Here is a 27,331-nt window from a genome sequence, read left to right on the forward strand (position 1 = left end):
CTGTGGGGTCGCAGAGTCGGACATGACTGAGCAACAGAACTGAACCGAACTTCTTATGGCTTGAAGGAATCAGACAGATTTCAGGATATTTCCCTTGCATTTCCACTTTCACCTCTTACTTCTAGGACTCCTTCAGATTGTAATTACTGTCATCCTCCAAGCCTTAGCTCAATTTACACCCTCCTCCTGAAGCTCGCCTTTATTGTTGTTACTTAGTGTTAGATTCTTTTGAGACCCCATGATCTGTAACCTGCTAGGCTCCTTTGTCAATGGGATTTCCCAGGCAAGAATACTGTATTGGATTACCATTTCCTTCTCCAGGGGATCTTCCCAACCCAGGAACTGAATCCACCTCTCCCGCATTGCAGGCAGATTCTTTACCCCTGAGCCACCTGGGAAGCTTGCCTTGCCCATAGCTACACACACACACCTCATACTGTCAACTATTTGTTCATGTCTCTTCCTGGTTACACTGCAAATCTTTGAGGATAAGGGCTGGACTTCAGGTTTTTTGGTTTATTTATTTGTTTGCTTGCAAGGGGAGGGTGAACACAATACTCAATAAATATTTGTTGATTGAAGAAAGTCACACTGTTTCACGGTTTCAATACTATACAACCAATATGTACATCTTTTTTAGGCATGCTTATTAATTTTTTTTCTTTTTTCCTTATTTCCTTATTGGTCTCTGGCCGTAACTGACACTTTTTGTTCTAAAGGCATGCTGTGCAATCTTTTTAGAAGTAAAAGATTAAAGGATGTCAAATGCAGGCATATAGGAGATAAGTGGAAATGGATATTTACAAGGTTGCCACTATCAGCCAGACACTGTGCTTTGCACTGTAAAGATTTCCTTCAACAGACTCAAGAAACTGAAACCCAGCAAGGTTAATTTAACCAAAGTCCCATACAAAATGAATGGCTGTGCTGAGTTTCAGAAAACCAGGTTTGCCCGGATGATTGTGAGACTTAAAATAACACAACTGTTTTAAAAGTCACTAGACAAGAGTTGGCATTCAACAAATGTTGCTGTCTGAGGATTGGGTTTGCTTCAATAGTAGGAGAAAAAAGTTGGCTGATTGTATATATATATATATATATATATATATATATATATATATACATATTCTGGTTATCATGCAATTCACTTCTCCGCCTGACGTTCTAGTATCTATAACATGGCTCACAGGATATAGCTCAAAATATTATCTATAGCTCTTGAGGAAGAATTAAAGGTCCTTGACTATGCCTAATAACTACATTATTCAGTCTCCTTTGGCGGTTTTGTTGCTGCGTTTCTCACTTCTCTGATTAAACTTATTCTTTGACTAAAGTTTTCCCCAGACAAAAGGTAGGCAGAGGACATGGTTTCCGGGGTTCGGGGTGGGGGGCAAGGGCCATAGGGTTGTACTCCGTTTTAACGTCTGATTACAATAAGTCCTATGCTCTTCTTCATATTGCGGCTAGAAAAAAAAAAAAAAATCAGCCAATATTTCAAATTATGACTATCCCGCCCTGCTCCCCATCAGGTAGCAATTTATATTTTCAAAACAGAAAAGTGTATTTAGAAAGTTGCCTTCAGCAAACAGAAACTAAAGGAACCCACTAATTGAATCCTGTAAAAGAATTTATTCTGTGCCTACTATTTTTTTTTTTTTCGATGAAGAAATGCTTCTAATTCATACAGAACTTTGCAAGGCAAACCGCAGGTCCTGTTTGCAGCTGGGTCTCTAAAGGTCGAAAGAAAGTGGGTTCTCTCTTTCTCTGTACTTTTGCACGTCTCTTTCGCGGTCTCTTTCAGGTCCCCCGAAGCCTGCCGTACTGCAAAAAAAAAAAAAAGAAAAATACAGTGCAAAGTGGGGCAGCCCGGGCTCACTTTGCCAATCAGCAAAACCTTTTTGAATCCATCGGAGGCGACAAACCACACAAAACTCCCGTCCCAGTTGCTTCGAACCTCAAGGCAGAGAAGTGACCGCAGCTCCGCCGCCTGTCTCCCTCATCCGCTCTGCGCACCTGGACGCGGGCGGCGTGAGAGCCCCGGCCGTGACGTCACCGCACCTGGCAGCAGCCCCAGCCCGGCGGTGAGTCTGAACGCACGGGGGCGGGGCAGGGCGGCCTGGGGATTCTCGCGAGATTTTCCTCCTCCCGGCCCTGCTCCCGGCACCTTCCCGGCCTCTGTCCCGGTCTCCACCTCACTTTTTGGCGTCGCGTTCGAGGACGACGGGCGCCGACGGAGCTGCCAGGGGCGGGCTCCGGGGCTGGGCTGGCGCTCTGCGTTGTAGCCGACGGCCAGGACGAACCAGCAGGTCCCGCCCCGTGGCAGGAGTGACCGGGGGTGGGAAAACCGCCGGCTGGGCGGGCGGGGGAGGGCCCTCCGGCCGCCACGAGTGAGGAGCCGCAGCCTCCGCCTGTTCCTTGCGGGCCGTGGGGACCGGACTGGCCGGGGCGCGCCGCGGGCGGATGGCGGCTCCTACTTGTCCCGCCTGAGCTCAGCCGGGCTAGAGCCGAGGGGAGGGCCCGCCTCCTGCCGCTGGAGCGGCCGCGCGAGCAGCGGGAGGAGGAGGAGCAGCGGGCGCCGGGCTGCTCCCCGCCGGAGCCCCCAGCATGGGTAAGGGACTCGAGTGCGCTCCTCGCCATCCGCTCCGACCTTCCGGATTCGGGGAGGCGGCTCCCTTTCTCGATTTCGGCGGGGAGGGGTCGGGAGTGGGGGTGGGGGTCGGTCCCTGCGCTGCCAGACGGCCCGCTCCCTGTGTCCCCTCTCGCTCTGCCTTCCACCTGGCTCATCTCGCGGAGGAGCTGGTTGCGGGGCCCCAGGGTGCTTTTCCCGGCTCGTGCTTCTCTGCCACCTCTTTCCCTGGTCTCGGGAAAGGTGAGGGGATGGGTGGGGGGCGGTCCGATCACTTCGCCCCCCGCCCAGCTCCACTCAGCACCGAACTTCCCTCCTTACCCAGCCCCTTTGGTCCCAGATCCTGGTGGGATGGGGGAAGGATGATCGAAAAACTTGATCGCGTAGCACTTTCAACTTCTCTATCTTCTGCGAACCTTTTTAGAGATTGGCCTTTTAAAGCACTTTTTTGGTTAGTTAGAAAAGGCATTCTATCCCCCCCCCCCAAGCCTGAAACTTTCAAGGGGTATCTCAAGGGCAGGAAAGCTTGAGTATTTGCTCCGTTTCTACCCAGGCAAGTGTGTTGGTACTTAAATATTAAATCTCTTCCTGAGAACTGGATTGGAGTTTAGTAGGATTTCTGCGTTGAACCCTTTGAGAAGCAGTTTCCTGTTTGGAGTTAGACTTCCTCGCTAGAAGGGGAGAAAAGTACAAGGCCTTATATGTTATTTACAGTGTGCTTTAAAGTTTTGTTTGGAGCTAGAGAAGGAATGTGTTGCAGTCTGGTGTGAAAGGGAGTTTTGTTGAGTAGTGTAACAGTTATTTTGATAACAAAAGTTCGATGTGGGCTAGGCGCTATCTCCCGCAATCCTTTGAAAATGAAATAGCAGTTTAAAAGAGAACTTTAAAAAAAATCAAGCTGTGTCACCATAAGGCATATGCATGCTCTGTAAGAGTGATCCCAGCGTTGGTTCTGTAGTCAGAAGGACGCTCTCACTTTTTGCAGTTCAGGAAGGAGTTGGTACTGCTTCATCTCAACAAACTATTAACTGAAATTAATAATTCATGAGACTAACAAATGATTTAGAAGCAGGACAAACACAGGACTGCTGATGTGGCACCTACTGCCCACACATTGTCTTGTGGGAAATGCTTTAAGCATAGTGTTTATAGACAGTTGCAGTAGCTCTTCTGTGTTTTCCTAGACTTTATACTTTTATAATGCCTCCCTTTTGCTTTCAGGTAACTTTTGTGCACAAAGGGCTGTTAAACTTAGAAACAGTAAAACCTTTGTTACTTGGGACTTTCCAGTGAATTTCTAATTGACTAGTTGAGCTTACTGGGTAATTAAGGGTTTATCCTTTAAGCTTCAAATTATAAAACCACTTTGAGTGCAGATCATACTAAAATTAAATGTGTAATTCTTTTCTGTTTTAAATAGGATGCGAGTATAATTAAATCTTTTGATGACCTAAGGTCATCATTTGTGACCTTCAGTTACTGTGGTTTGTTGAGTATCTATCTGTTGGATTGTATATAGGACTCCTGATCAGATTTCTTTGCATTTTGGAGTTAGTAAGTATTTTTCGTGCTTTGCTGTTGGCTGTGCTTATTACTGTGATCATTGTCCCCCTTCACCATCTCCACCAGTTTTTCTACACCATTTTCCTACGGAAATCAAATTTGTAATTCTGCGAAGGGAAAAAATGAGTTGACCCTTGTTTAGTGTGTGAGATCTTTTGAGAATAGTGAGTGTCCATCCTTGCACTTTGGAGTGGCTATTTTGGTTGTCCAGAGGCCTTCACTCAGTGACTTTGCTGTGTTCTGCTTAGGTGAGTTCTGCCATATTATCTTAGTACAGTGTGATGTTTGCATACTCAACTGGACTGTCCAGAATGTGTTTTAAAGTTTGGTTACTTGGGGGCATGTGCAGTTAATTTTTGAAAGGTATTTGTCAGATATTGTCAGATGAATGTATACTTTAAATTTATTGGTCATATATTCATAATAAAACTATCAAAATCATTTAAGGAGTTTTTTCTTTAATATAAGTCTAAGGTGCTTGATTTTGCTGTCATAAGTCTTAATTTCTTTAAGATGACAGTTTAAGGGATTCCCTGGTGGTCCAGTGGTTAGGGATCTGAGCCTCACTGCCAAGGGCCCTGGTTCAGTCCCTGGTCAGGGAATAAAAATCCCACAAGCCCTGCAGCATGGCCAGGAAAAAAAAAAGATGATAGCTTAAAATATTTACATGGTATTTTATCTGATTTATCACGAAATGTAAAATCTGTAATTTCTTCACTTTGAAGTAACTTGGACACCTGTTAAGTGATGGTTCTTGACATTTAGGTGGTACAGCTAGAGTTAAAAGCATGGGCTCTGAACTGGGACGGTTTAAAGTCAAATCTTGGCTTTTCTGTCTACGAGCTGTTGTGACTGAGCTTTAGTTTCTTAATCTATAAATGCGATAAAACTATCAACCTCAGGTTACTAGGAGGATTGAGTGAGTTAATACTTGTAAAATGCTTAGAACAGTGCCAGTGTTGGTTGCTGTGATTTTCATTTTCAAATAATGAAATAAATGAATAAAATTAAAATTTTCAAATAAGTTTTCCCAATTCTTGCACCACCTTGAAAAAAATAATGCTCAATGTTTGACCTTTTTTGAAGCATATTATTATCTTTAAAGATCAGTGGGATGAAATGATTTTGTACCAGTGCAGAAATAGGTAACCTTCAACATTCAGTATATACTTCGAGAAAGTCCAGTGTTGGTAGTAAGGTTAGTAGAGTAGGGAAAACTTAAGTGGGATGAGTGCTCATAGAGACTTACTTGAATTTTATCTTAAACTTAAGCACTGTTTTTAGTTTCTGCATTTGGTTAAATGTGGAAGAAAGCTTATAAGGAAATTTGAGGCATTCTGTGGGAAAGAATTTGGGGAGAGTGTTAGCGAGATGGAAAGACAATACTTACATTTCTTATTGGAAAAGTACAGATCTGCATTTTGGAGTGGAATAAGACAGCAATTGGCACAAAGTGTTACTATATGTAACTTCTTATTTTTGAAAAAATAAGTGGATTTTAAGGACGTGATATTTCTTAATTTTAAATAAATTTATGAACTTTTCACATATGACATATAACAAGTCAATATGTTTAAATTATGAGGCAGTTAATGGACAGAAATACACAGTTGGTTTAGAGATAATATGTGCATTTCTATAATACAGTGATGTATTTCTTTGGCTCAGTGTTTGAAGAAAATCTTGATTCACCCAGATAAGTAAGGGCAACTAGAAATTGCCTGCTAGTAGCTCACCTTTTAATTTCAGGATTTACTTCAATTAAACTAATCCAGAACACGAAAGTGGAATATTAGGAAATTTTGTTTCAAACTTGAATCCTAGTAAATAATCAGTTGTATTCTTTAATTAGTAAGTACTTGTAATCAGATTTGTCTTAAGTGCTTCCAATTCGGATATAATTCCATAAAATCACATTTAGGATGAAAATACACATTCATAATATGTTTTTCCATAAAAACCAGCTTGAAGTTTGCCATGTATCTCTCTAAATGAGGGGTTGGACAAGTAAGATGATGTCTTATTAACTTAATAAGATGATCTAAATTTTAGGACATTTAAGATAAAGATAAAACGTGAAGTGCTTTTGGTTCATTCCATATTGTCAATCGAAAATACCTTCAAATTTTTATTTGTAAGTAATCCAATCTGTGATTTTTTTCCCCCCTCCTCTTCTGTGTCTTGGAATATCCTCTGTGAGATACCTTTTAAGTATGATACCATTTTTAGTGTGTTTTAAAAGTGGTGTCATGTCAAGAGGTTGAAGAGAGGCAAAGAAAGAGGTGAAGATTCTTGATTTGGGTGGGAGCAGGACAGCTGCAGAAGCTGTAAACTGGTGCAAGTTGTGAAAGATCTGAAAGCTTTTGGAGTTTGTGTTCAAAAAAGAAGAATAAAACCTAATATGATGTGATTGAAATTTAGGTAAATTGGTAATCATTATGATGGGTCTGTGACTTCATTAACTGTAAAATTTGATACCCAACTATTAGGCAGGTTTACCTCAAGCGGAATTAGTTCTTTCTCAATGGAGAGGCCAGAACACTGGCCTCGGAAATCTGGGTGAAGGTCCATGTATGCCTATAGTTAGCCTCTCAGTACGGGGGATACAGTGCAGCAAAAGCCAGTGCACAGACAGGTGGAGGTGGCCGGCTTGGCATGGTCGCGAGCAGCGGGCACCCTGGAGAGGTTCAGACTGGTGTCCTGGAAAAGGGAGGAAATGGGTTTTAGCAGTAGGCTTTAGAGAGCTAGCACGGGAGAAACAAAACCAGTCAAGGTCCAGATTTCTTATGAGAGATACAAGAAAAGCTGTTTGTTCCTGGGAACAAAAGTAGGAGCTTGGTTATTGGATTGTTTAGGATGAGCCAGGCAGTAATATTGACAAGGTAACTGAACTCTTAAACTGTTGATCTTACTTATTTTCTGCTTGGCACTGCATCAGTAGCTGAATCTGTGTGTGTTACAAGTTGTTCTGGGTAACTGGGATGAAAGGAGGTTTTCTGTCTCAGTGCTTGAGGGTATTTCTTGCCCACAGTTTAGCACTTCCTCTGTTTACTTGGTCTCAGGGATTTGATACATCTGCTTTTTTTTTTGGCTGCTTTTTTCACCTGTTCCTCTCCTTTCTCACCCAAGACAAAGCAGATTACAAAATTTCAGCATACCCTTCTGTTTGAGAAACAAGTGCATAGCGCTTAACAGTTTTAAGTAGTTTTAGCTGCCAATATAATAAATAATAGAGTAAGCCATAAGAAACTTGAAAGTACTACTGATTGTTTATTCCTGAACAATTTCACTGAAGTGGTATTAGGTTAGTTATTAGAACGACCTTTCTTGGTTTTGCTTTGTTTTTTAGTAGGGTATATCTGCCCTTTTCAGCCCTCCCTCATACTCCCCCACTCCATGTTATCCACAGCTTTCTTTTAGGTTTGTTTATGCTGGATAGATGCTCATAATAGTTGACAGTCTTTTATCACTACTAGTAAGCGTATAGAGTTCCCTTCATAATCCTACTAGGGCTTCTCTGACCCAAGACTGTGCTATACTTTCAGTTTTTAGTTATAATTACTTGGTTTTAGCCCCAGGTGAGTTAGGTATTTTCTTTTTAGGGTCTAAATGTTTCTTCTTTTGGACTAAATGACATTACCTCTTTTCTGTTTCTTGGGTTTTGTTTGATAGTTTCTGAAGACCTCAGTTGTCTGAATGTTCTATTCTTTTGATTCTTTTATTTCAACTGAAAGCATGTTTACTGGTTGTTTGTATTTAAAGGAGCTCTTACTCTTACAAGTAACTCTACTGTTTAAGTATTCATGATTCTAAAATGATATCTAGCTTAAAATGTTGATCTAGTGTCAGACATGGCAGTTTTATGGACTCTTTCGTGGAATCTCGTTATACCACATCATTCTTTTCCATTGCCTCCAGTAGACTTGTGTTTTTAAACTTTAAAATTTTGTTTACTTACTCCACTTGCTTTCATGATCACATTTTATTTCTCAACTAAGTTTCAAAGCAGAGATGACTAATATAGGATCCTGAATTCCAGTGACTATTTTAGTGCCACGTAGCTCTGGTTCTTTTTGATGATGCAGTGTCCAGGTAATTCTTAGGGAGTGACTGTGACATCTAATCACTAGGAGTTCCCAGTGGAAAAATACTTTAAGTGTGGTAACAGTAACAGTTACCACCAACATTAAGAAAAAGGTTCTGTCTCAAGGCCACATTTTGTCAAAGAAAAGAGCTGCCAGTGAGAGATAAATCCAGAAGTATCTGTCTTAATGAGAGGAATGTGATTAATGGCATGTTCGATGCTAGGAATATTGGGACACGTACACATCTAGTGGTTTACAGCAGTGTTAGAGGTTGGGCATATTATTGAAGTCGTTTGGATTTAAAAAATTTCACACAGGAAATTCTGATGTAAATGCTCCCATGTCTCCTTCCCTCCAGTTGTTGATGAGTGTCATCAGTGGGTTGGGATACCTGAGTGTTGTGATAGGATGAGTGTTATCAGTGGGTTGGGATGGCTGAGTGTTGTGAAAGGAATAAGACTTATCATAATAGGAATAAAACTTAGCTCACAGATCACCAGAAATCCATTGAGAAAGGGAATTTAGTACATTAAGAAAGTATCAGTGTCAGAAATGTCAAAATATAATAGAAATATAAGGAAAATCAGGATATAGATTCCTGCATTGGAAGGCAAATAGGATTTGTTCATTTCTCCTCATTTGACCAATGACGTCATGAGTCCTTGACAGTAGCCAGGATATTTTTTTCTCTCCTCCTGGTACTGAACCTTTAGAGTGAAGCACACCTTCATTCGAACTGTTTTCTTCAAGACCCTTTTACCTGAAGCACTAAAACTGTACTAACCTTGGTGTCTGTCAGTGCCCCCGGTGCTGGGAAGGTCAGAATTTCCTTAACATCTAGGCTGACTTTGTTAATTATCAGAGTTCTGTTCTACAGTGTATGTATTTATCATGATTGTTAAAATAATCAAATGCGAAGTTGTTTGGTTTATAAGTATCGAATTTCATATATTTGTAGCAGCGTGTAATGATTTTAGGAAACATACTTAAAGTTGGTCTTTCAAATGTATGGGCTTCCCTAGTGGCTCAGATGGTAAAGTATCTGCCTGCAATGTAGGAGACCCAGATTCAATCCCTGGGTCAGGAAGATCCCCTGGAGGAGGGCGTGGCAGCCCACTCCAGTATTCTTGGCTGGAGAATTCCATGGGCAGAGGAGCCTGGCAGACTACAGTCCATGGGATCTCAAAGAGTCGGTCACGACTGAGCAACTAACACACTTTCAAATGTATACTCTTCTATGTTTTTTTCCTAATTGTTGTTAGACTAAATAGTTAGATTTTTTTTTTTTTAATTAGACTTTAATTAAAGCTCCAGCTCTGCTGCAGCAGAATGTAGCCTGATGAGTATTGCGCCTTGCTGCTTTGGAGTGTGCATGTGTGTGCACGTGTGCATGTGTTTGAGGTATTTAAGATGAAGACTCCATTTTTTCCTTACCTCTTAATTAGATCATTTTTTATCAAGCACACTTTTTTGAAGCAGTTAAATTACCTTACATGATGAAAACAAATCTGTCGATGAATTTTCAGAATGAATGTCATGGAAATGTAAAGGCTATATTTTAAATTTCTAGGTAACCTCTTTCCCGCAAAAATTGCCTAAATTTCTTATATTCTATGCAACCCAACTGAATTTACTATTAGAACCTCACAGCTATGCAACCCAGCTGAACTTATGATTAGAACCTCACAGTTTAAAGCCTAAATAAAAATTCCTATATTATTGCTCTCTTTTATATGTAATAATCTTACTTGCCTGGAGCTTATGTATGCCAGAGACCCCATAACTTATTTTATACTATTAAAAAAACCGTAATACTCTTAGTAACTCGCAGAAAATTGGGAGCTTGCTGTGTGTTCACCAAGTTTGTGATTCAGTAGTGTTTTAATTTGGAGTAGTTGGAGTGGATGAGGTCTCACTTTGTTTTTAAAGAACAGTTGACCGTTGGTTTGAGCTTCCCAGGTCCACTTATATATAGATTTTTCAGTGGTAAATGTCTCAGTACTATAGGATCTGCGGTTGGTTGAATTTGTGAATGCAGAACTGCTGGTCCAAAGAGCTGACTAAAAATTATATTTAAATTTTCAACTGTGAGGAAGATTGGCACTCCTAACCGCTGTGTTGTTCAGGGGTCAGCTGTGAACTCTTTAATCTTTCCTGTATGACTCACTGAGACTCTTTGAGTCCCTTTAGTAGAGAATCAGTAATCAAGGATATTGAACATCTTGTCAGGTGGGTCTGCAGCTTGCCTACTCCATGAATGTTACAATGAGGTAACATATTTCTACTAAGTAAAGGGGAAATTGCTTATTTTTCAGTTGAGAGATATTTCTTTATGATTCTCCAATTTATCCTGTTAAATAAATTTAGGCATAAAGGCTTAATTTGCTTCAAAAAGTTTGTGTAAAATAACTTGAACAATGTTGTTGAACTATAAAATTATATCATCCTAAATGGGTATTATGAAGCAGCTATACATACATTCTTTGAAGCATACTAGATAGATACATTACATATATAATTAAAATTTTTCTAGTCGCTGTGTTAGAAGATACAGGAAAGGTGAAATTAAATGTTTTGGATATGTTTTTTTCTACATGTTCAATATAAAAGTCGTTAATTTGTATACTTTTCTTTGTCTTTGTAATCTATTATGTATCACACATTTATCTCAGTTTGGACTAGCCATGATTCAAGTGCTTCATATTACCTGTGGCTAGTGGTTACTGACTAGATGATGCAGTTTTAGAATGTAACTCTTAAAGGCTTTTGTGAATCTAGGGAGAGTGTATGTGAAAACATTTTATAAGTACTATGCAGTTATAAATAGTTACGTAAGGAATTGAACTATTGTAGGGTTTATGTAAATAAACCATTTTTGGCCTTTACCAATTAGTTTTTTATTAGATATTTAATTATTTTTGATTAAATAACAAGTATATATTCTCATGGAAACCCCCAATGTGGTTTAAAAATGAACAAATTTAAATATTATTGCCAAAAAATTGTGAATTAATTTACACATTGTTCATGTATTTGGGTTAATATTTTCTCTCAAAAGACTTACATTTTAACTGTGTTACACCTTGGTCTTTTACTCATTTATCCGTCAATAATAGGGGAATCATAGGATTTATTTATTTTTTTTTTGAGGGGGTGAGTTCTACAAAATTTCTCGACAAAAATTTATTGGTATTTTTAAAAATCTGGCTTCAAATGTGCTTAAAATTAATTTCTAGTGTTTTTTCAGAGTTAATAGTGGATTAAAAATCTGAAGAATATTTAATTGAATTTTCCAACTTATTTGCTTTTTAGATAGATTTTGTAGATTTGTTGTTTTTAGGATTTATTATTTTGGGAGGAGACATCACATGCACATGATAATTTGTTTTGGGCTAATTCTTAATTTTTGTGAGAGTGAAATCCTTTTTTGTTTTTAAACTTTGCTTAAGGTTGTTTTTTGGGTGTCTGTCACCTATTGATCTGATTTAGTACTGTTTAAAGGAATGCAGTGCTATGTAAAAGCTTCTTTATACCACATTTTCTTTTCTTCTCTTTTACTGTATGGTAAAAGTATATGATACTTTGCATACTTTTCACACTCTGTGTGAAATACAGAAAGGAGAGATGGGTTTTGTGTGTGATATCTGAAGAACGACTGCATTTATTTATCTGCTCTAAGAAATGCTGATTATCAGTTCGGTGTTTAACAAGCTTGAGGAAGTAAATTATAGAAATTCTAATATGCATATAGCTAAAAGGTTGCAAAATGCCAGACTAGATGAATCACAAGGTGGAATGTAGATTGCCAGGAGAAATATCAACAACCTCAGATATGCAGATGATACCACTCTGCTGGTGGAAAGTGAAGAGGAACTAAGAGCCTCTTGATGAGGGTGAAAGAGGAGAGTGAAAAAGCTGGCTTAAAACTCAGCTTTCAGAAAACTAAGATCATGGCATCCAATCCCATCACTTCATGGCAAATAGATGGGGAAACAATGGAAACAGTGACAAACTTTACTTTCTTGGGCTCCAGAATCACTGTGGACAGTGATTGCAGCCATGAAATTAAAAGACATTTGCTCCTTGGAAGAAAAGCTAAGACAAACCTAGACAGCATATTAAGCAGAGACATCACTTTGCTGACAAATGTCCATATAGTCAAATCTATGGTTTTTCCAGTAATCATGTACAGATGTGAGAGTTGGACCATAAAGAAGGCTGAATGCTGAGGAATTGATGCTTTTGAATTGTGATGATGAGAAGACTCTTGAGAGTCCCTTGGATAGCAAGGAGATCAAACCAGTCAATCCTAAAGGAAATGAACGCTGAATATTCATTGGAAGGACTAATGCTGAAGCTCCAATACTTTGGCCACCTGATGCAAAGAGCTGACTCACTGGATAAAACTCTAATGCTGGGAAAGATTGAGGGCAACAGGGGAAGGGGACGACAGAGGATGAGATGTTGGATGGCATCACTGATTCAAAGGACTTGAGTTGGAACAAACTCCGGGAGATAGTGAAGGACAGGGAAGCCTGTTACGCTGCAGTTCATAATGTCACATAGAGTAGGACAGTAGTTTTTTCATTTCTCCATTTATGGTGAAGATAGTCCTGGAAATAAATTTCTGGTAAAGATGTTTGGTTTATGGTTAAAAAAAAATTAACCCTGAAAATAACTGAAAATACTAAAAATGAGTAGGAAATAAGAGTTGGAACCGTTTAAGTATTTTTTATCATACAGCTACTTCTTTGGCAATAAAGCTTATAGGGAAGTATGTTTCTGTTCATTTTTGTGTAACTTTCTATATCTTGACTTTTCTATAATAAAGGTTATTACTATAATAGTTGCTATAATATAAACAAAGTTAGGTCCTATAATTATATAGGTGTTATAATGTAAATAAGGTTAATTTGACATACCCAGTTAGATGATGCTATTGTGCTATTTATCTGTATTTTATTAATCCAAACCAAAGTAAACATTCCCTAGTGAATGCTCGTACTACTCAAACTTATTTGGAATTTGTGTGAACTGTTACATTATTTATTCATTAGATGGTATTTCATTATCAAAAAAATATGGAATTATTAGTGCAGAACAGTCACAACTTTTATAGTGTTATTATCTTAAATATTTCTGTGCATGATCTTTTAAAAAATTAGGGCTTTTTAAGAGTTTTAAGCTTAGTTTTCAGATATTTTCGTTTTAAAAATATCAATATTTTTAACTTAAGTGTTTAAAACATATTCCACCAGAACTACCCCCCACCTCATTTCTTCTTGCAACCAAGTTGTTATCTAAAAAATGTTTTTGAGGATTAAATTCTTAGAGTGGTTTAGTGTACTTTTTAAATACTTCACTTTCTTTTACTTCATTTTCATTCTGGGTTTTCATAGTTGTCTTTTTTGTTCTTATAAATACTTTCAATTATTAGTCTTCCCAGTTTTCAGTTTGTTTGCTTTAGTTTAGAAATTTCTCCTTTCTCTATAATTTTGATATTTGCTTCCATTTCCTTCTCTCCCGCCTGTCTACTTCCTTTTGTTTGAGTGTGTGTGTGTGAAGAGTTCTCTTTTACTCAGTTAGAACTGTGGGATATGGTATGAGATGAAAATCTGTATGTAGTGTGTTACCCTTATACACAGTTTTGTGGCGGTTTTGTGTTGACATTTGGGGCCAGAAACTACTTGGTGAGAGGCTATCCTGTGTTTTGATGGGTGCTTAGCAGCATCCCTAACCTCTACCCAGTAGATGCCAGTAGAATTCCCTGAGTTTTAACCACCAAAAATGTCTCCAGACATTCCAAAGTGTCCCCTATGGGGCAGAATTATCTTGGTTGAGAACCATTGCCCTAATATAAATTAGTTCTGAATTTATATGTTCTAAATCTAGTTGTCCTGAGAGACACTGACTTGCTGTTTTAGCCCCAAACTTACGTTTTCTGGGGCAAAGCTTGAGGTTAAGACCTCACACAGTGGACTTTTTACGAGGCCAGGGGGATCAGGTTCACATAGACTAATACACAAAGGCTAATTTTTATTTAATGCTTATTTTAGAATCTGTAGATCATGTGGTTTTTCATATTACATCTATTTATATGACAAATTAGATTTTCCAGGATTAAACCTATCCCATGATAGACCTTGCTTAGTTGTAATAGCCAATTATCTAATTATGCATTTGAATTCCCTTTGTTGATATTTTATTTAGAACCATTTCTATTTGAGAGAGTACATTTCTGGGTGCAATCTGTGGTCTGAATAACATTCAAATTATTTCAAATACTGATTATTTTTAAATAATGAAGATTTGTAGATGTACTTTGTGTTCTATAGAAGTTTTGCAAAAGCCTTTAAAACAAGTTTTTTTTCTTTCTTTAGTAACTTTTTCTGAAGTCATTTTTTAAGACCACTTTCTGATTTTATTCCTGGATTGATCTGTTGATTTCTAAAAATTTCTTGAGTAACTAGTTTTTCTTTAAAATAGAAATTTATCCATTTCATTGAGATTTTTAGGCTTGGAACTTTTATAGCATATCCAAGAACAAGCCTAGTTTGGTTAAGTTCTCACATCCCACTGGACTGCTGAGTCTGGCCCAGCTCTGCAGCATCTCTTTTTAGAGTGTTGAATTGGCAGATCTCTTTGTGTGTTCTGTAATCTCTTGTGGCTCCGGTTTATTTTTCATTGCTCATCCTGATAGGCTTCTTTGAGGTATTCAATCTTTTGAGATGCTTTGGAAATGGATTGCTGGATGGGTTAACCAGAACAGTGCTAGTGCTGTTTGAGATCACTTGGTGGAATGCACCAGTTAAATATACATATTTTCGATATTAGATGTTAGAAGGGCTATTCGTATATTGGCAAAAAAATATACCCAGATATCTAGGATGAATTTATTTTGAAGTTTACTGACTTCAGAAAGATCTGGTTCACTTAGCTCTAATAAGTGAGATGCTAGTGTTTTTTTTTTTTAATATAGTTTGATTATCTGAGAAAAATTAAAAATAGAATGCTACTTTAACGTGTATATGACAAGCTGATTTTTAATGAATTAAGTTAATTTTACTGGAGAAAACATGGATTGTTGCAAGTTGGACTTTTGAATAAAGGTTTTAAGTGGCTAAAATATAGGAAAGTCAACTCTTTTTCTGCAAGATGACAAAAATAAAGAGTAATTTAATGAGAAATTCATTGTACTGAGAGGCAGACCTGCTTGGTGTAACATTACGGAGATAAAATTTTTGTCTGACTCTTCTTGCTTTTTCATTTTCTGAAAGCATTTCTGTAGTTACCAATCCTTCTTTAACAGCTTGGTTTAGTTTCACTGCCTGTATTATAGAAGGATCCACCTCGTAAAAGAAGTCAAAAGCTGTCTTGAATAATCAGCACCCTTCTGCGAGATTATCTCCTGTCAGTCTGTATCTGGCACTGCTGTTTCTATGTCATCTTTGGAAGCATTGCTATTAATTCCTGTTGCATATTGTCTGTTAGCTCTTGAATTTCTGCAAGATCCCTGTCTTGAAACCCTTCATCCTCCACATTTTTTTTTTTTTTTTTTTTTTGCCATATCTATACTCTCTCATGGTTTCCTTGACTGGCTCTGTTGTAAATGCTGTTAAGTCATGTACAACATCTGGACATAGTTTTCCCCACTGGGAATTTTTTGTTTCAGGATTGATGGCTTTCATGGCTTTTAAAAAAGTTACAACAGTGGCATCTTGAGTGGTATAATCCTTCCAGACCTTCATGATCTCTCTGTCAGGGTCCTCTTCTGTAAGTATTGCCAACCTATTCTGTAGCCTAATGTACGATGAGCCTTAAAGGTCCTTTGACCCCCTGATCTAGAGGCTGAATTAGAGACATTGTGTATGAGGGCAAATAGGTAACTAACGCCTTCATTATTGAACTCATGGGGTCGTTGTTCAATAACAATGGCCAGGGGACATTGTCCAATAACAGAAGAACTTTAAAAAGTAGTTCTTCACTGGCCAAATACTTCCTGACTTAGAGAATATGTCAGTGGAACCAGTCCTTTTTTCTGGATTGGATTCTCATCCAGACCTTCTTGTTTTATAACCAGAAGATTGACAACTGATGTTTATCTTTTCCCTCAAGGCTCAAGAATTAGTAGCTTTATAGAGGAGGGCAGTCCGGACCATAAACCCAACTGCATTTGCACAAAACGGTGTTAGCCAGTCTCTTCCTCTCTTAAATCCTGGTGTTTGCTTCTTTCTCTTCCTCCCTCCCTCTCTCTCTTTTTTTTTACACTAATTATTCTTTTGACTGCCCTCCGCCCCCGCCCCAAAATAGGGCACCTTTGTCTGCAGTAAAAACCTTTTCAGATACCATTTCTCCTCAGTGATTTTCTTAATGACATGTGAGAACTCTGCTGCTGTCTCTTGGTCAGCAGAAGCTGTTTCTCCAATTATCTTGACATTTTTAAAGCCAAACCTCTTTCTAAAATTATCAAACTATCCTTTGCTGGCATTAAATTCTCCCAGCTTCACATTCTTCATCTTCCTCTTGCTTTAAGTTTTCAGGCAATGATTTTGCTGTTTTTCTTGAATCATACTAGAGTCTGTCGGTATGCCTTTCTTATAGCAATCCTGAATTAAAAGTCGCATTTAGTAAAAAGTGCAAAGTTTTCACAGTCTGGGACAGCTGCAGTGAGTGACAGCTTCACAAATTTCCTGTCTTTTATTTTTTTAATTTAATAATAGTCCTTACCCTGAATTTGTTTATCTTGAAATAGTGGTCAATTGTAGCTATAGATCTCAATCTGACGCATATCAAATAATTCAACTTTTTTTTGTGTCACAACTTTTCTGTTTCTTGGGATCATTTCCAGCATTAGTAGAGGCACTTTGTATCACAGTGGTATTTCACTGGATGACTGTACCAGTTTTTTTTTAGTCCATTTGTCTATTGAAGAGCATTTGGGATTTTTCTAGTTTGTGGCAGTTAAGAACAGAGCTGTTATAAACATTTGTGTATAGATTTTTATGTCAACGTAAGTTTTACTTCTTCAGTATGTATAGTTTGGAGTCATATGGTAAGTGTCTATTTATGTGAAACTTCCAAATTCCTGAGCGTATATACCTTTGTGTGTGTGTGTGTGTGTGTGTGTGTGTGTGTGTGTGTATTGGCACCAGCAGTGTATTAGAGTATCAATTGCTTCATGTCTTTGTGTGTGTGTGTGTGTGTTTTTTTAATGTTAGCCATTCTGATAGGTGTGTAGCAGTATCTCATGGTGTAGAATTGGGAGATTTCTTCTTTAAATTTTGCCGGGGAAGCCTTCTGGCTCTCGGGATTTCTTTTTTTAGAAGGCTTTTAACTACAGACTCAATTTAAAAATAGTTATTCAGACTCTCTCAAACTACTAAAGCTTTGCGGATTCATGTGTGTCTTGCTTATGTTGCTGCTAAGTAACTTCAGTCGTGTCCGACTCTGTGTGACCCCATAGACGGCAGTGTCTTGTTTATAGTTTTATTATTTAAAAAATTAATGTGAAGTCTCTGGTGATACTCCTTTTAATTCTTAATATTGGTAGTCTGGGTCTTCTCTCTCTTTTTTTCCCTTGATCATTCTTCTTAGAGATTTATCACTTTTATTGACCTTTTTAAATAACCAATTTTGATTTCATTGTTTTTTCCCTATTTTTCTGTTTCTCTGGTTTCAGTTGAACATTTTATATTATTCAAATTTATGTCCTTTTATACTTAAATTTTTTTTTTAGTGTAGTTGCTCTAGAGTTTACAGTATATGTTGATTACTAATCTAAGTTCACCTTTGAATAGCACTGTCCCACTTCATGTCAAATGCAGATCCCAGAGTATTCCCCACTCCTGTGTCCTTTATGATATTGCCATCATTCATTTATCCATATGCTAAAAATCACCCAGTACATTGTTACTGTTACCAATTTAAACTAATCTTTTAGATAAATTAAGAATAAGAAAAGTAAAAGGTTTTATTTTACTTCACTTATTCCTTTGCCTTTACTCTTTATTTATGATTCAAGTTTTTGACCTGTATAATTTTCCTTCTATTTGAAGAACTTCTGTTAACATTTTCATGGCAGGTCTGTTATTTTTGTTTGTGTGAGAAAGTCTTTATCCTTTTCTTTTGAAAGATAATTTCACTGAATATAGAATTCTAAGATGGCAGTTTTTTTCTTTCAACAGTTTAAATAGTTTGCTCCACTCCTTTCTTGCTTGAGCATTGCTGAGAGAAGCCTGCTGTGACGCTTTCCTCTGTTCCTCTGTCGTTCAGGTGTTTTTTTCTTATGCTTTTTTCAAGATTTTCTGGGTCTTTGATTTGAATATGGTACACTTAAGTGTAGGCTTTTCCTTTTTCTTTTTGTCCTTTGAGTTTCCTGGATGTATGGTTTGGCACTGGTATAGGTTACTAATTTTGGAAACTTCTCCACCATTATTACTTCATTTATTTCTTTTGACTTGTTTCTTCTTTTTTCCTTTTCTTATATTCCAGTTATGCATATGTTATATCTTTTGAAATTGTTGGGTGAAACAGAACTTGGATATTCTGTTTTATAAAAGAATATTATTTTTATGTTTTAGTTCAAGAAGTTTCTGTTGATCTGTCTTCAAACATCTTGATTCTGTTCTTGGTGGTGTCTAATTGGTAGATGAACCCACCAGTGGCATCCTTTATTTCTATTACAGTGTTTTTTGATTTCTATCATTTCCTTTTGATTGCTTATCTTAGGGTCTTTATCTGCTTACCTTACTCATCTTTGCTTACCTCCTTTTTTTTTTTCCCATTATCACCCTTAACATATTTAAAATTATCTGATTTCAAAAAATTTGTTATACTTGAGTCTGGCTTTAACTCTTGCTTTGTCTTTGTGTTTTTCTTGCCTTCTGAGTGAATGATGTGTAGTTTTTTGTTGAAAGTTGGACATGCTGTATTAGATAAAAGGAGCTGAGGTTAATAGGTCTTTTGTGTGAGGTTTTATAGTAGTCTGTCAAGGAGTGTACTCTTTAATGTCGTTCCACCTGGTGGGTGCCAGAGGCATCAGATTCCTTTCGTGGCCTTGTTTTTGCCCCGCTCTTGGGTTTCCCTAAGCACTCCTTCTCAGGTAGACTCTGCATCACGTAAACGCTTTCAGTGGAGATTAACTGTTGTATTAATGGAGCCCCATCAGTGTAGTTGTAAGGTGCTGGGGAGAGGAAGCATCCTATAATCTTAAAATGAAACTTTTGGTGGGTCTTTGTCCTGGGTCTGTGATGTCTTATCTCCCCGCTTCTCCGTGTGAGACAGAAAGGAAAGAGGGGACTGGAATCAGAGAAATGCTGTTATACCCTTTCCAGTGGTGGACTCAGGACCTGGTGAAGTCTTTTTCCTGGAGAGCAGGTCTTTGTTTGGGTTAGTGGTTATTTCACAGTGACTGCTTTTCCTTTCCTCCTTGCCAGAACCACAAGGAGATCTTTATAGATTCTTCACTGTGAGAACTCGATGGGGTTCCTGGAGGTAAAACCCACAAAAGGTGGGGGCCTGCTGATACTGTGGTCCCTAGGAGTTTTCTGCTCTTAGGCTGTTTCACACTTGGCCTCCAGAAATTCATCGGAGTTTGTGTTTTAAATTTTTGTAGTAGATTGACTTTTTGGCCCCGAAATGTTATGTCTAAGTCCTGCCCTGGTAACTGTGGATCTTAAGATGATATCCTAGATTTAGGGTTGGCCATAAATCCAGTGACTGGAATCCTTATTAAGAGTAAGGAGAAGCAGATTTGAGACAGAGACACAGAAGGGGAGGGCCATGGAAATGGAGATTGGAATTATGCCAGCCAAGAAATGCCAGAGATTGCTGGCAGCCCCTAAAAGCCAAGAGAGGAGCATGGAGCAATTCTTCATCAGTCTTCAGAAAGATCCAACCCTGATGATACCTTGATTTTGTATTCCAGCCATCAAAAATGTAACCGTGAAAGAATTTTAAAAGTTTTATTGTTTGAAGTCACCCTAGTTTGTGATAGTTTCTATGTTAGCCCTGGGAAACTAATACAGTATTCATACCAGCTGATGACGCCAGTGTTTTCTGCTTGGAATGATCTAGCAGATCTTAACTGTGACTCTGGAGGTGCCTGTGTCTCTGTATCTTGAGATGGTGGTTTGCCCCCTGTCCTCACTTCTCTGATGGGCCCACGGAAAGTCATTGATTGTTTAGCTTGTTTAAATTTTTTCTCATAAGGGTGAGTGTGACAGTCTCCGAGCTTCTTTCATGTTGGAACTGAAATCGCAAGCCGAGTTTTTTTGTTTTTTCACTTTGGTGGGGTGGGGATCTGGCATTTTATACTGTATTATTTTAGTGATTAACACATGCATGTTTATCTTTTAAATATCTAATGTTAATTATTGCTTTTACTCTCCATTTGTATCATGCAAGAGTCTTAGGCTACTTTAACTCCTGATTTATACAGCTGTTATTATTTTAATCTTCCTATATTTTAAATTTCCTCATCAGCCTCCCTCCTCCGTTTTCTGCTTCTTCTTTAGGCTTTTTGTTGGGGTATATAACAGTGTATTTCAGGTGTACAACATAATGATTTGATATTTATATGTTTTGAGAAATGATCATCAGAGTAAGTCTAGCTAAGATCTGTCACCATACATAGTTACAAAGTTTTTTTTCTTGTGATGGGAACTTGTAAAAGGTTTACTCTCTTAGCAACTTTGAAATATGCAGTATAGTTTTATTAAAGTCACTATGCATTACATTCCCAGGACTTATTTTATAGTTGGAAGTTTTTATTTTAATTTCTCTGATGATTACTGATGTTGAGTACCTTTTCTTGGATCTGTTGACTGTATGTATGGCTTCTTTGGAAAAATGTTTCTTCCAATTCTCTGTCCATTTTTAAATCAGATTTTTTTTGGTTAGCCTTTTCTTTTTGTGTCTTTGCTTTTAAGTTGTATGAGTGCTTATTAATCCCTTTCAATACATATGATTTACAGATACTTTCTCCCATTCTGTAGGTTGTCTTTTCACTTTGTTGACGAGTTCCTTTCTGTGCTGGAGCTTTTAGGTTGATACAGCTCCACTTGTTTGGTTCTCCTCTCGTTGCCTTTGCTTTCTGATGTCATATCCAGAAAATCTTCCCCAGGACTGAGGACAAGGAGCCTACAGCCTGTGTTTTCTGTGAGGAGTTTCATGGTTTCAGGTTGTAAGTCTTCAGTCCATTCTGAGTCAGGTTTTTATTTTACTCGGTGTTTATCTGCCTATGTGTTCACCACTCTCCCTTCACTTAGTGAATCTCTCTGGGTATTGGCTGTGTTCCTCTTTTCCTCATGTGCTCAGAGAACACCTTCAGAGTTTCTTTCAGAGTGACAAACTCCGTTTTTGCTTGTCTGTTCTTGTGTTTTGAAGGAGTTTTCCCCTCTGGTTCAGATTTTACGATTTGCGGCTATTTTCTTTCTGCATTTTGGAAATATGAAACTGCTGCTTTCTGGCTTCCACTGTTGCTCCTGAGGAGCCCATTTTAAGTGTTGCTTCCTTGGTAACTTTTTAAAATTTGTCTCCTGAGAATTTTTTTCTTTTTCCTCTGTGCTATTTGGCAGATTTACTGTGTTGAGTTGCAGGTTTCTTTTTGTTTATTCCATTTGGAATTGCTTAGACTTCTTGACTCTGTGGTTTGATATCTTTTATCAGTTTGGTGAGTTCATAGCCATTAACTTTTCAGATAGTTTTTTTTTTTTTTCTTCCTCTGGGACGCCAATTAAATATGTTAGACTGGTTTACTATATCTTCTGTTTCTGTTACATTCTCATCTCTATTTTCTATATTTTTGTCCTTGGCTTAATTTTGGTTAGTTTCTATTTACCTGTCTGCCTTTCAGCTAGTTTTCTGCAGCCTTGTCTAATATACTTTAAAATTTATCCATTGAGTTCCTAGTTTTGGTTATTGTCTTTCTCAATTCTAGAATACTTTTGTGGTTCAAGTTGATTTTCTCACCATCTGTGCTATTCAGCTTTGTGTCAGTTTTTCCAAGCTGTAATTTATATCTCTGAACATGGTAAATGCCATCATTTTAAAGTCTGTATGTGATGCGTTCAGTATTTGGAATTCATTGAAATGTTTGTTATTTCTTGTTTCCCTAGGTACTTACTTTAGTCTTTTTTTTTTTTCGCTTTACATGCCAGCTTATATTTCCTTGTCTCTGGATGTTGTAGAGGGTTCTGGTTTCTTCTCTTTTGTCTTGGTGTGAGGTTTCCTGAGTCACCCACATAACGTTAAACTGGGGTACAGTGCTTGGGTGCATTTATTTGGGTCCTATCTCAAACTGTGTGTGTAGATTTCCAGTGCTCACTTCAGTTTCATCTGATAAAATTGCTACATTTTTAGTCATTTAATCTTCCTAAGAAGGTGATTTTTATATTTCATCCAGGGTTTTTATATTTCATCCTGTGAGATTTGGTGCAGATTATCTAGTGTTCTTTTATATTGAGTCTTTTGTTGCTGTGTTTTAAAATCTTTATTACCCTACTGATCAGATAAATGCTAAAATGTCGTATCTGCTTAAATTGGATAGCTTTCTTCACAGTTTAAAAAGAAACTGTTACATAGCCAAATTTAAATTGTACATTCTCTTTCAGAAGCAGTCACAATTGAAATGAACAATGAATAATCCACAACCAGAAAGTGTCATCTTAAATGATTGGTTTTGTGGGAGAGTAGGTCAGGGGAAAGAGCATCAGTGACAGATAGGGTCTGTATACCTTTTGTAATCCTGGAGTGTTTTTCAGGATGTCCATGTTCTCTTCCTTTTATTTTTTTCCTTCCAAATGTTTTTAGTCAACATGTATTTCTTCACTTTAAGCAACCATTTAAAGTGAAGAAATAAATTTAGTCAGTCAAATACAGTTGTTCTAAGTGGTGAAAGAGTTTTGTTTAATTTGAAATTTAAAATAATGAATTTTTTGAGTTTCCACAATATGGAGGATACTGATTCTTGGTATAGCAGACTTGTGAATTAAATGAAGTTTTATTTAAACTGTTTGAGCTTTTCTGCACGTATCATTGTTACACACTGTCTAGTGAGCATCAGTGTTTCTAGTAACTTGTTTTTACCTAACTAGTGTATGTTTATTGTAGAAAAATCATTTCAGGATTTTTCAGTATTTCAGTGGGTTACTGTTTCTAAGAATGCTCTCACTTATGACAGCTGCAGACTTTGGGGATTCCCACAGCTGCCTTCACATTTGACAGTTGGTTGGTTGGGTTTGCAGAACTCATTGAAAGCTGTTATACTCTTGGGGATGGTATTCTATTGTAAAAGGACACAGATTAAGGTTGGCCAAGGGGACGGAAGCCTGGGGCAGATTTCAGGAAGGTACCTGGCGTGTCGGTCTGTCTCTCTAAAGTCTTGGGTGGCGTTACGTCCTGGCGAGGATGTGTGATAGCATGGAGAGTATTGCCGACTAGGGAGCTCACTTGAGTCTTAGTGTCCAGAGTTTTATTGGAAAGATACAGGTGACTCCCGGGTAACTGACCTTTTTAGTGTCTAGCTCTTCCAGAGGTAGAACAGCTGCAACAGGGTTTGAAGCCCCACCGTAATGACATTGTATGGTAAAGTCTTCAGGCAACAAAGGTGCCTGAGGAACTTCAGAATCCCTCAATAAACAAAAAAACTCTTCCTAGAGATCAGGATGAGGCCAAGTCTTATCCTCTCTTTCGGATGAGATTAATTTTTTTTTTTTTAAATTGGAGTATAGTTGATTAACAATGTTGTTTTAGTTTCAGGTGAACAGCAAAATGATTCAGTTATACATCTACATGTATCTATTCTTTTTCAGATTCTTTTCCCATTTAGTTGTTACGGAATAAATACCAAGCAGAGCTTCCTGCTGTTATATAGTAGGTCCTCATTGATTATCCCTTCTAAATAAAGCAATGAGTACGTGTCAACCCCAAAATCCCAGTCTGCCGCCCCAGTCTTAATTCTTTACTAAAGGTGAAATATTATATTAAAAAGAGATAACAAACAGCATCTTAGATCCCTTCAGGCATCTGTTAACATTTTGGAATGTAACTCTTTATATTTTTCTGTGCATATGTTTGTTTCTTCCCTTTTTACAAAAATAAGTTATTATAGTACCTTTGTTTTATAATCTTTATTATTTAGAATGATATTACAAGCCTAATTAAAGATGTTTAAAAGGGCAAGAAGGACTTCCTGGTAGTCCAGTGGTTAAGACTCTGTGCTCACAATGAACCCATGGGTTCAGCCCCTAGTTGGGGAACTGAGATCCCACGTGCTGCTGTGTGGTGTGGCCAGACGTTAAAATAAAAGGGCAGGAATTTAACCTTATTTACCATATGGTGTTTTCTTTAGGAGAAATAAATTATCTTTGACTCAATAAACTTTTAAATTATGAAACATAGAATCATGAGTTATAAACATCTTTACAATAATATTGCACAAGCCGCCTTTAATACTTAGTGCTTTCTTAAAAAAAAAAATCTTATAGAAGTAATACCTGCATATGCTATAAAAACAGAGGAGCCTGGCATGCTACAGTTTATGGGGTCACCAAGAGTTGGATATGACTTAGCGACTGAACAACAACAATGGAAAAGCAGTATTTCCTTGCCTTAGTGTTCTCTTCCTCTGTTCTCATTCTCCGGAGGGAAACAACTTAGAACTATCTAATCTTTCAGTTTTGATTTTTTTGGCTTTTGTATTTCTAAATAACAAGTTTATGTAGCTGTCTCTGATTGGATACTTGCGTTTTTTAACCTTCTGATATGATAGGTAAAGATTTGGCTTACTTGTAATCTCACTTCTGTTCTTTGTTTATCCCGATACGGTTTTATTTGTCTCTTGGATACCTTTCTGAATTCTGAGTTTTATAGTTATACTTCTATTTCTTTTTCAGCAACTAACACATTATTTCTGGACTTAGAAGTTTGTATGATGAAGATTTACCTTTCTCTTTATCAACCTCCCCAATATTTACTTTATCCTATAATGTGGAGTCTTGTTAATATTTACATTTTGTTCTGTAACCATAACATAGTCTTCTTGTTTTGTTATAGGTTGGTTTTCAATGTTAAAATTAATAACTAGTCTCTGTTGTTATGACCATGTAAATACTTGTAATTTTGCAGCCAAGTAGTGTATATGATGGTTATATTTTCAACAGTGTATAGCTCTTTGCCTTTTCAGAAGTTTCTAGTCTCTTCAGTTTTTCTTCTCCTTATAGTTTTATTGTCTCTTTGAATTCCAGATTCTTAAGGATAGTATACAATTTCACAGTCTGGCTCTTGCTTCTTTTTTGCCCCCAAATACTTCCTCAACTTTCTGTCTCCTGCTTAATCTAGACTGTTCCTTGGATCTGTTGCACAATTACTGTCTTAGAACTTTTCTTACTCTAAGACTGGCTTCACTGGTTCTTGAATTTTGTACCCTCTCTTTTGGTTCTTATTTTGTCAGATAATACATGTAATTGCCTATGTATTGTGTTGTTCAGTTGCTGAGTTGTGTCTGACTCTGCGACCCTGTGGTCTACAGCCCGCCAGTTTTCTCTCTCCTCTACTGTCTCCTGGAGTTTGCTCAGATTCATGTCCATTGAGTCAGTGATGCTATCTAGCCATCTCATCCTCTGCTGCCCTGTTCTCCTTTTGCCTTCAGTCTTTTCCAACATTGGTCTTTTCCATTGAGTTGGCGGCTCTTTGCATCAAGTGGCCAAATTGCATATGTAGGAATTAATTTTCTTTGTCCTTGTCAGTCTGAAAATGTTATATCTTGAATATGGAATACATTTTTCTTCAGTACTTAGGTAGCTTTGCCTTTTTATTTTCTTTTTTGGAATCTGGTGCTGCCAGTGAGAAGTCTCCTAATGAATATGATTTCATTCTTTTGTATATGAACCTTTTATTTCTTCTCAGAGAAATTTCTAGGATATGTTTTTAAAATTAATTTTTAATTGGAATATAGTTGCTTCACAGTGTTGTGTTAGTGTCTACCATATAGCAAAATGAATCAGCTGTATGTGTGTGCATGCACATCTCCTCTTTTTTTGGATTTCCTTCTGTTTATGTTACCATAGAGCATTGGGTCGATCCCTGGGTTGGGAAGATCCCCTGAAGGAGGGCATGGCAACCCACTGCAGTATTCTTGCTTGGAGAATTCCACGGACAGAGGAACCTGGTGGGCTACAGTCCATGGGTTTGCAGAGAGTCGGACATGACTGAGCAACTAAACACAACATAGCAGAGAGCACTGAGTAGGGTTCCCTGAGCTACACAGTAGGTTTTCGTTAGTTATCTATTTCGTATATAGTATCAGTAGTGTGTATATGTCAGTCCCAGTCTCTGAGTTCACCGCCCCCCACTCCCAAGAAGTTACTTTTTAATTTTTCTGTTGTACTGGACTCTCACAGACCCCTTTCTATTTGAAGATTTGTTTCATATAGCTTTGGAATATTTTCTTCTATTATTTCATTACCTATTCTCTGTTTTCTCTTTTTTTCCCTAGAACCGTTATTTGGGTGTTGAATTGATTATCTGTATCTTGTCTGTTCTTGTATATTTTCTTTATGTCTCTCTACCCGTTTTGATAAAATTTTCTTGGGTTTGTCTCTACCTTTGCAAAAAAAAATTAATACGACTTGTTGGAAGATATATTGCCAAATGCTTTTTCTTTTCATATTTCTTTTTTTAAGTAACATTCTCTTCTGATTTTAGGAACTTTATTACATCTCTTGAGGGTAAAAATTTGTTCAGTTTAAATCTTTTAAAATTTTTAGACATTAAGTTGTAGAAATGTTTAAAGTCCAATGCAAAGAGTTTTTTCCTGACTGATGCTTTTCTCCTGAATATTTTAGTGTTTTCTACAGATCAGGATCTTTTACTTAATCACAGTTCAATTATAAAATGTAAGAAATAAACATTTATTTGTATATGTGTGGACTCATGGTTTTTTTTTTTGCTTTATTCAGTGGGGTATATTGTTACACTATCATTTATTTTATTTTAGTTTTTTCATCATTTATTTTGACGCTCAGATTGTCTTGACTTGGCCAGTAGGATCTGTTCT

The 27,331-nt window shown here is 37.5% G+C and overlaps 1 protein-coding gene across 2 annotated transcripts in view; it reads left to right on the plus strand.

Annotated features, from left to right (window-relative positions):
- Positions 1-2,118: 2,118 nt before the first annotated feature.
- The window catches only part of CD2AP (CD2 associated protein), an 88,044-nt gene continuing 62,831 nt past the window's right edge, over positions 2,119-27,331 (plus strand). For both annotated transcript variants that reach the window (XM_069563352.1, XM_069563354.1), the window contains exon 1: positions 2,119-2,608. In XM_069563352.1, the coding sequence (XP_069419453.1) occupies positions 2,605-2,608 (4 nt within the window). In that variant the 5' untranslated portion in view covers positions 2,119-2,604. The remainder of the gene's footprint in view (positions 2,609-27,331) is intronic.

This window comes from Ovis canadensis, chromosome 20, assembly GCF_042477335.2.
Source record: "Ovis canadensis isolate MfBH-ARS-UI-01 breed Bighorn chromosome 20, ARS-UI_OviCan_v2, whole genome shotgun sequence".
Lineage (NCBI taxonomy): Eukaryota > Metazoa > Chordata > Mammalia > Artiodactyla > Bovidae > Ovis > Ovis canadensis.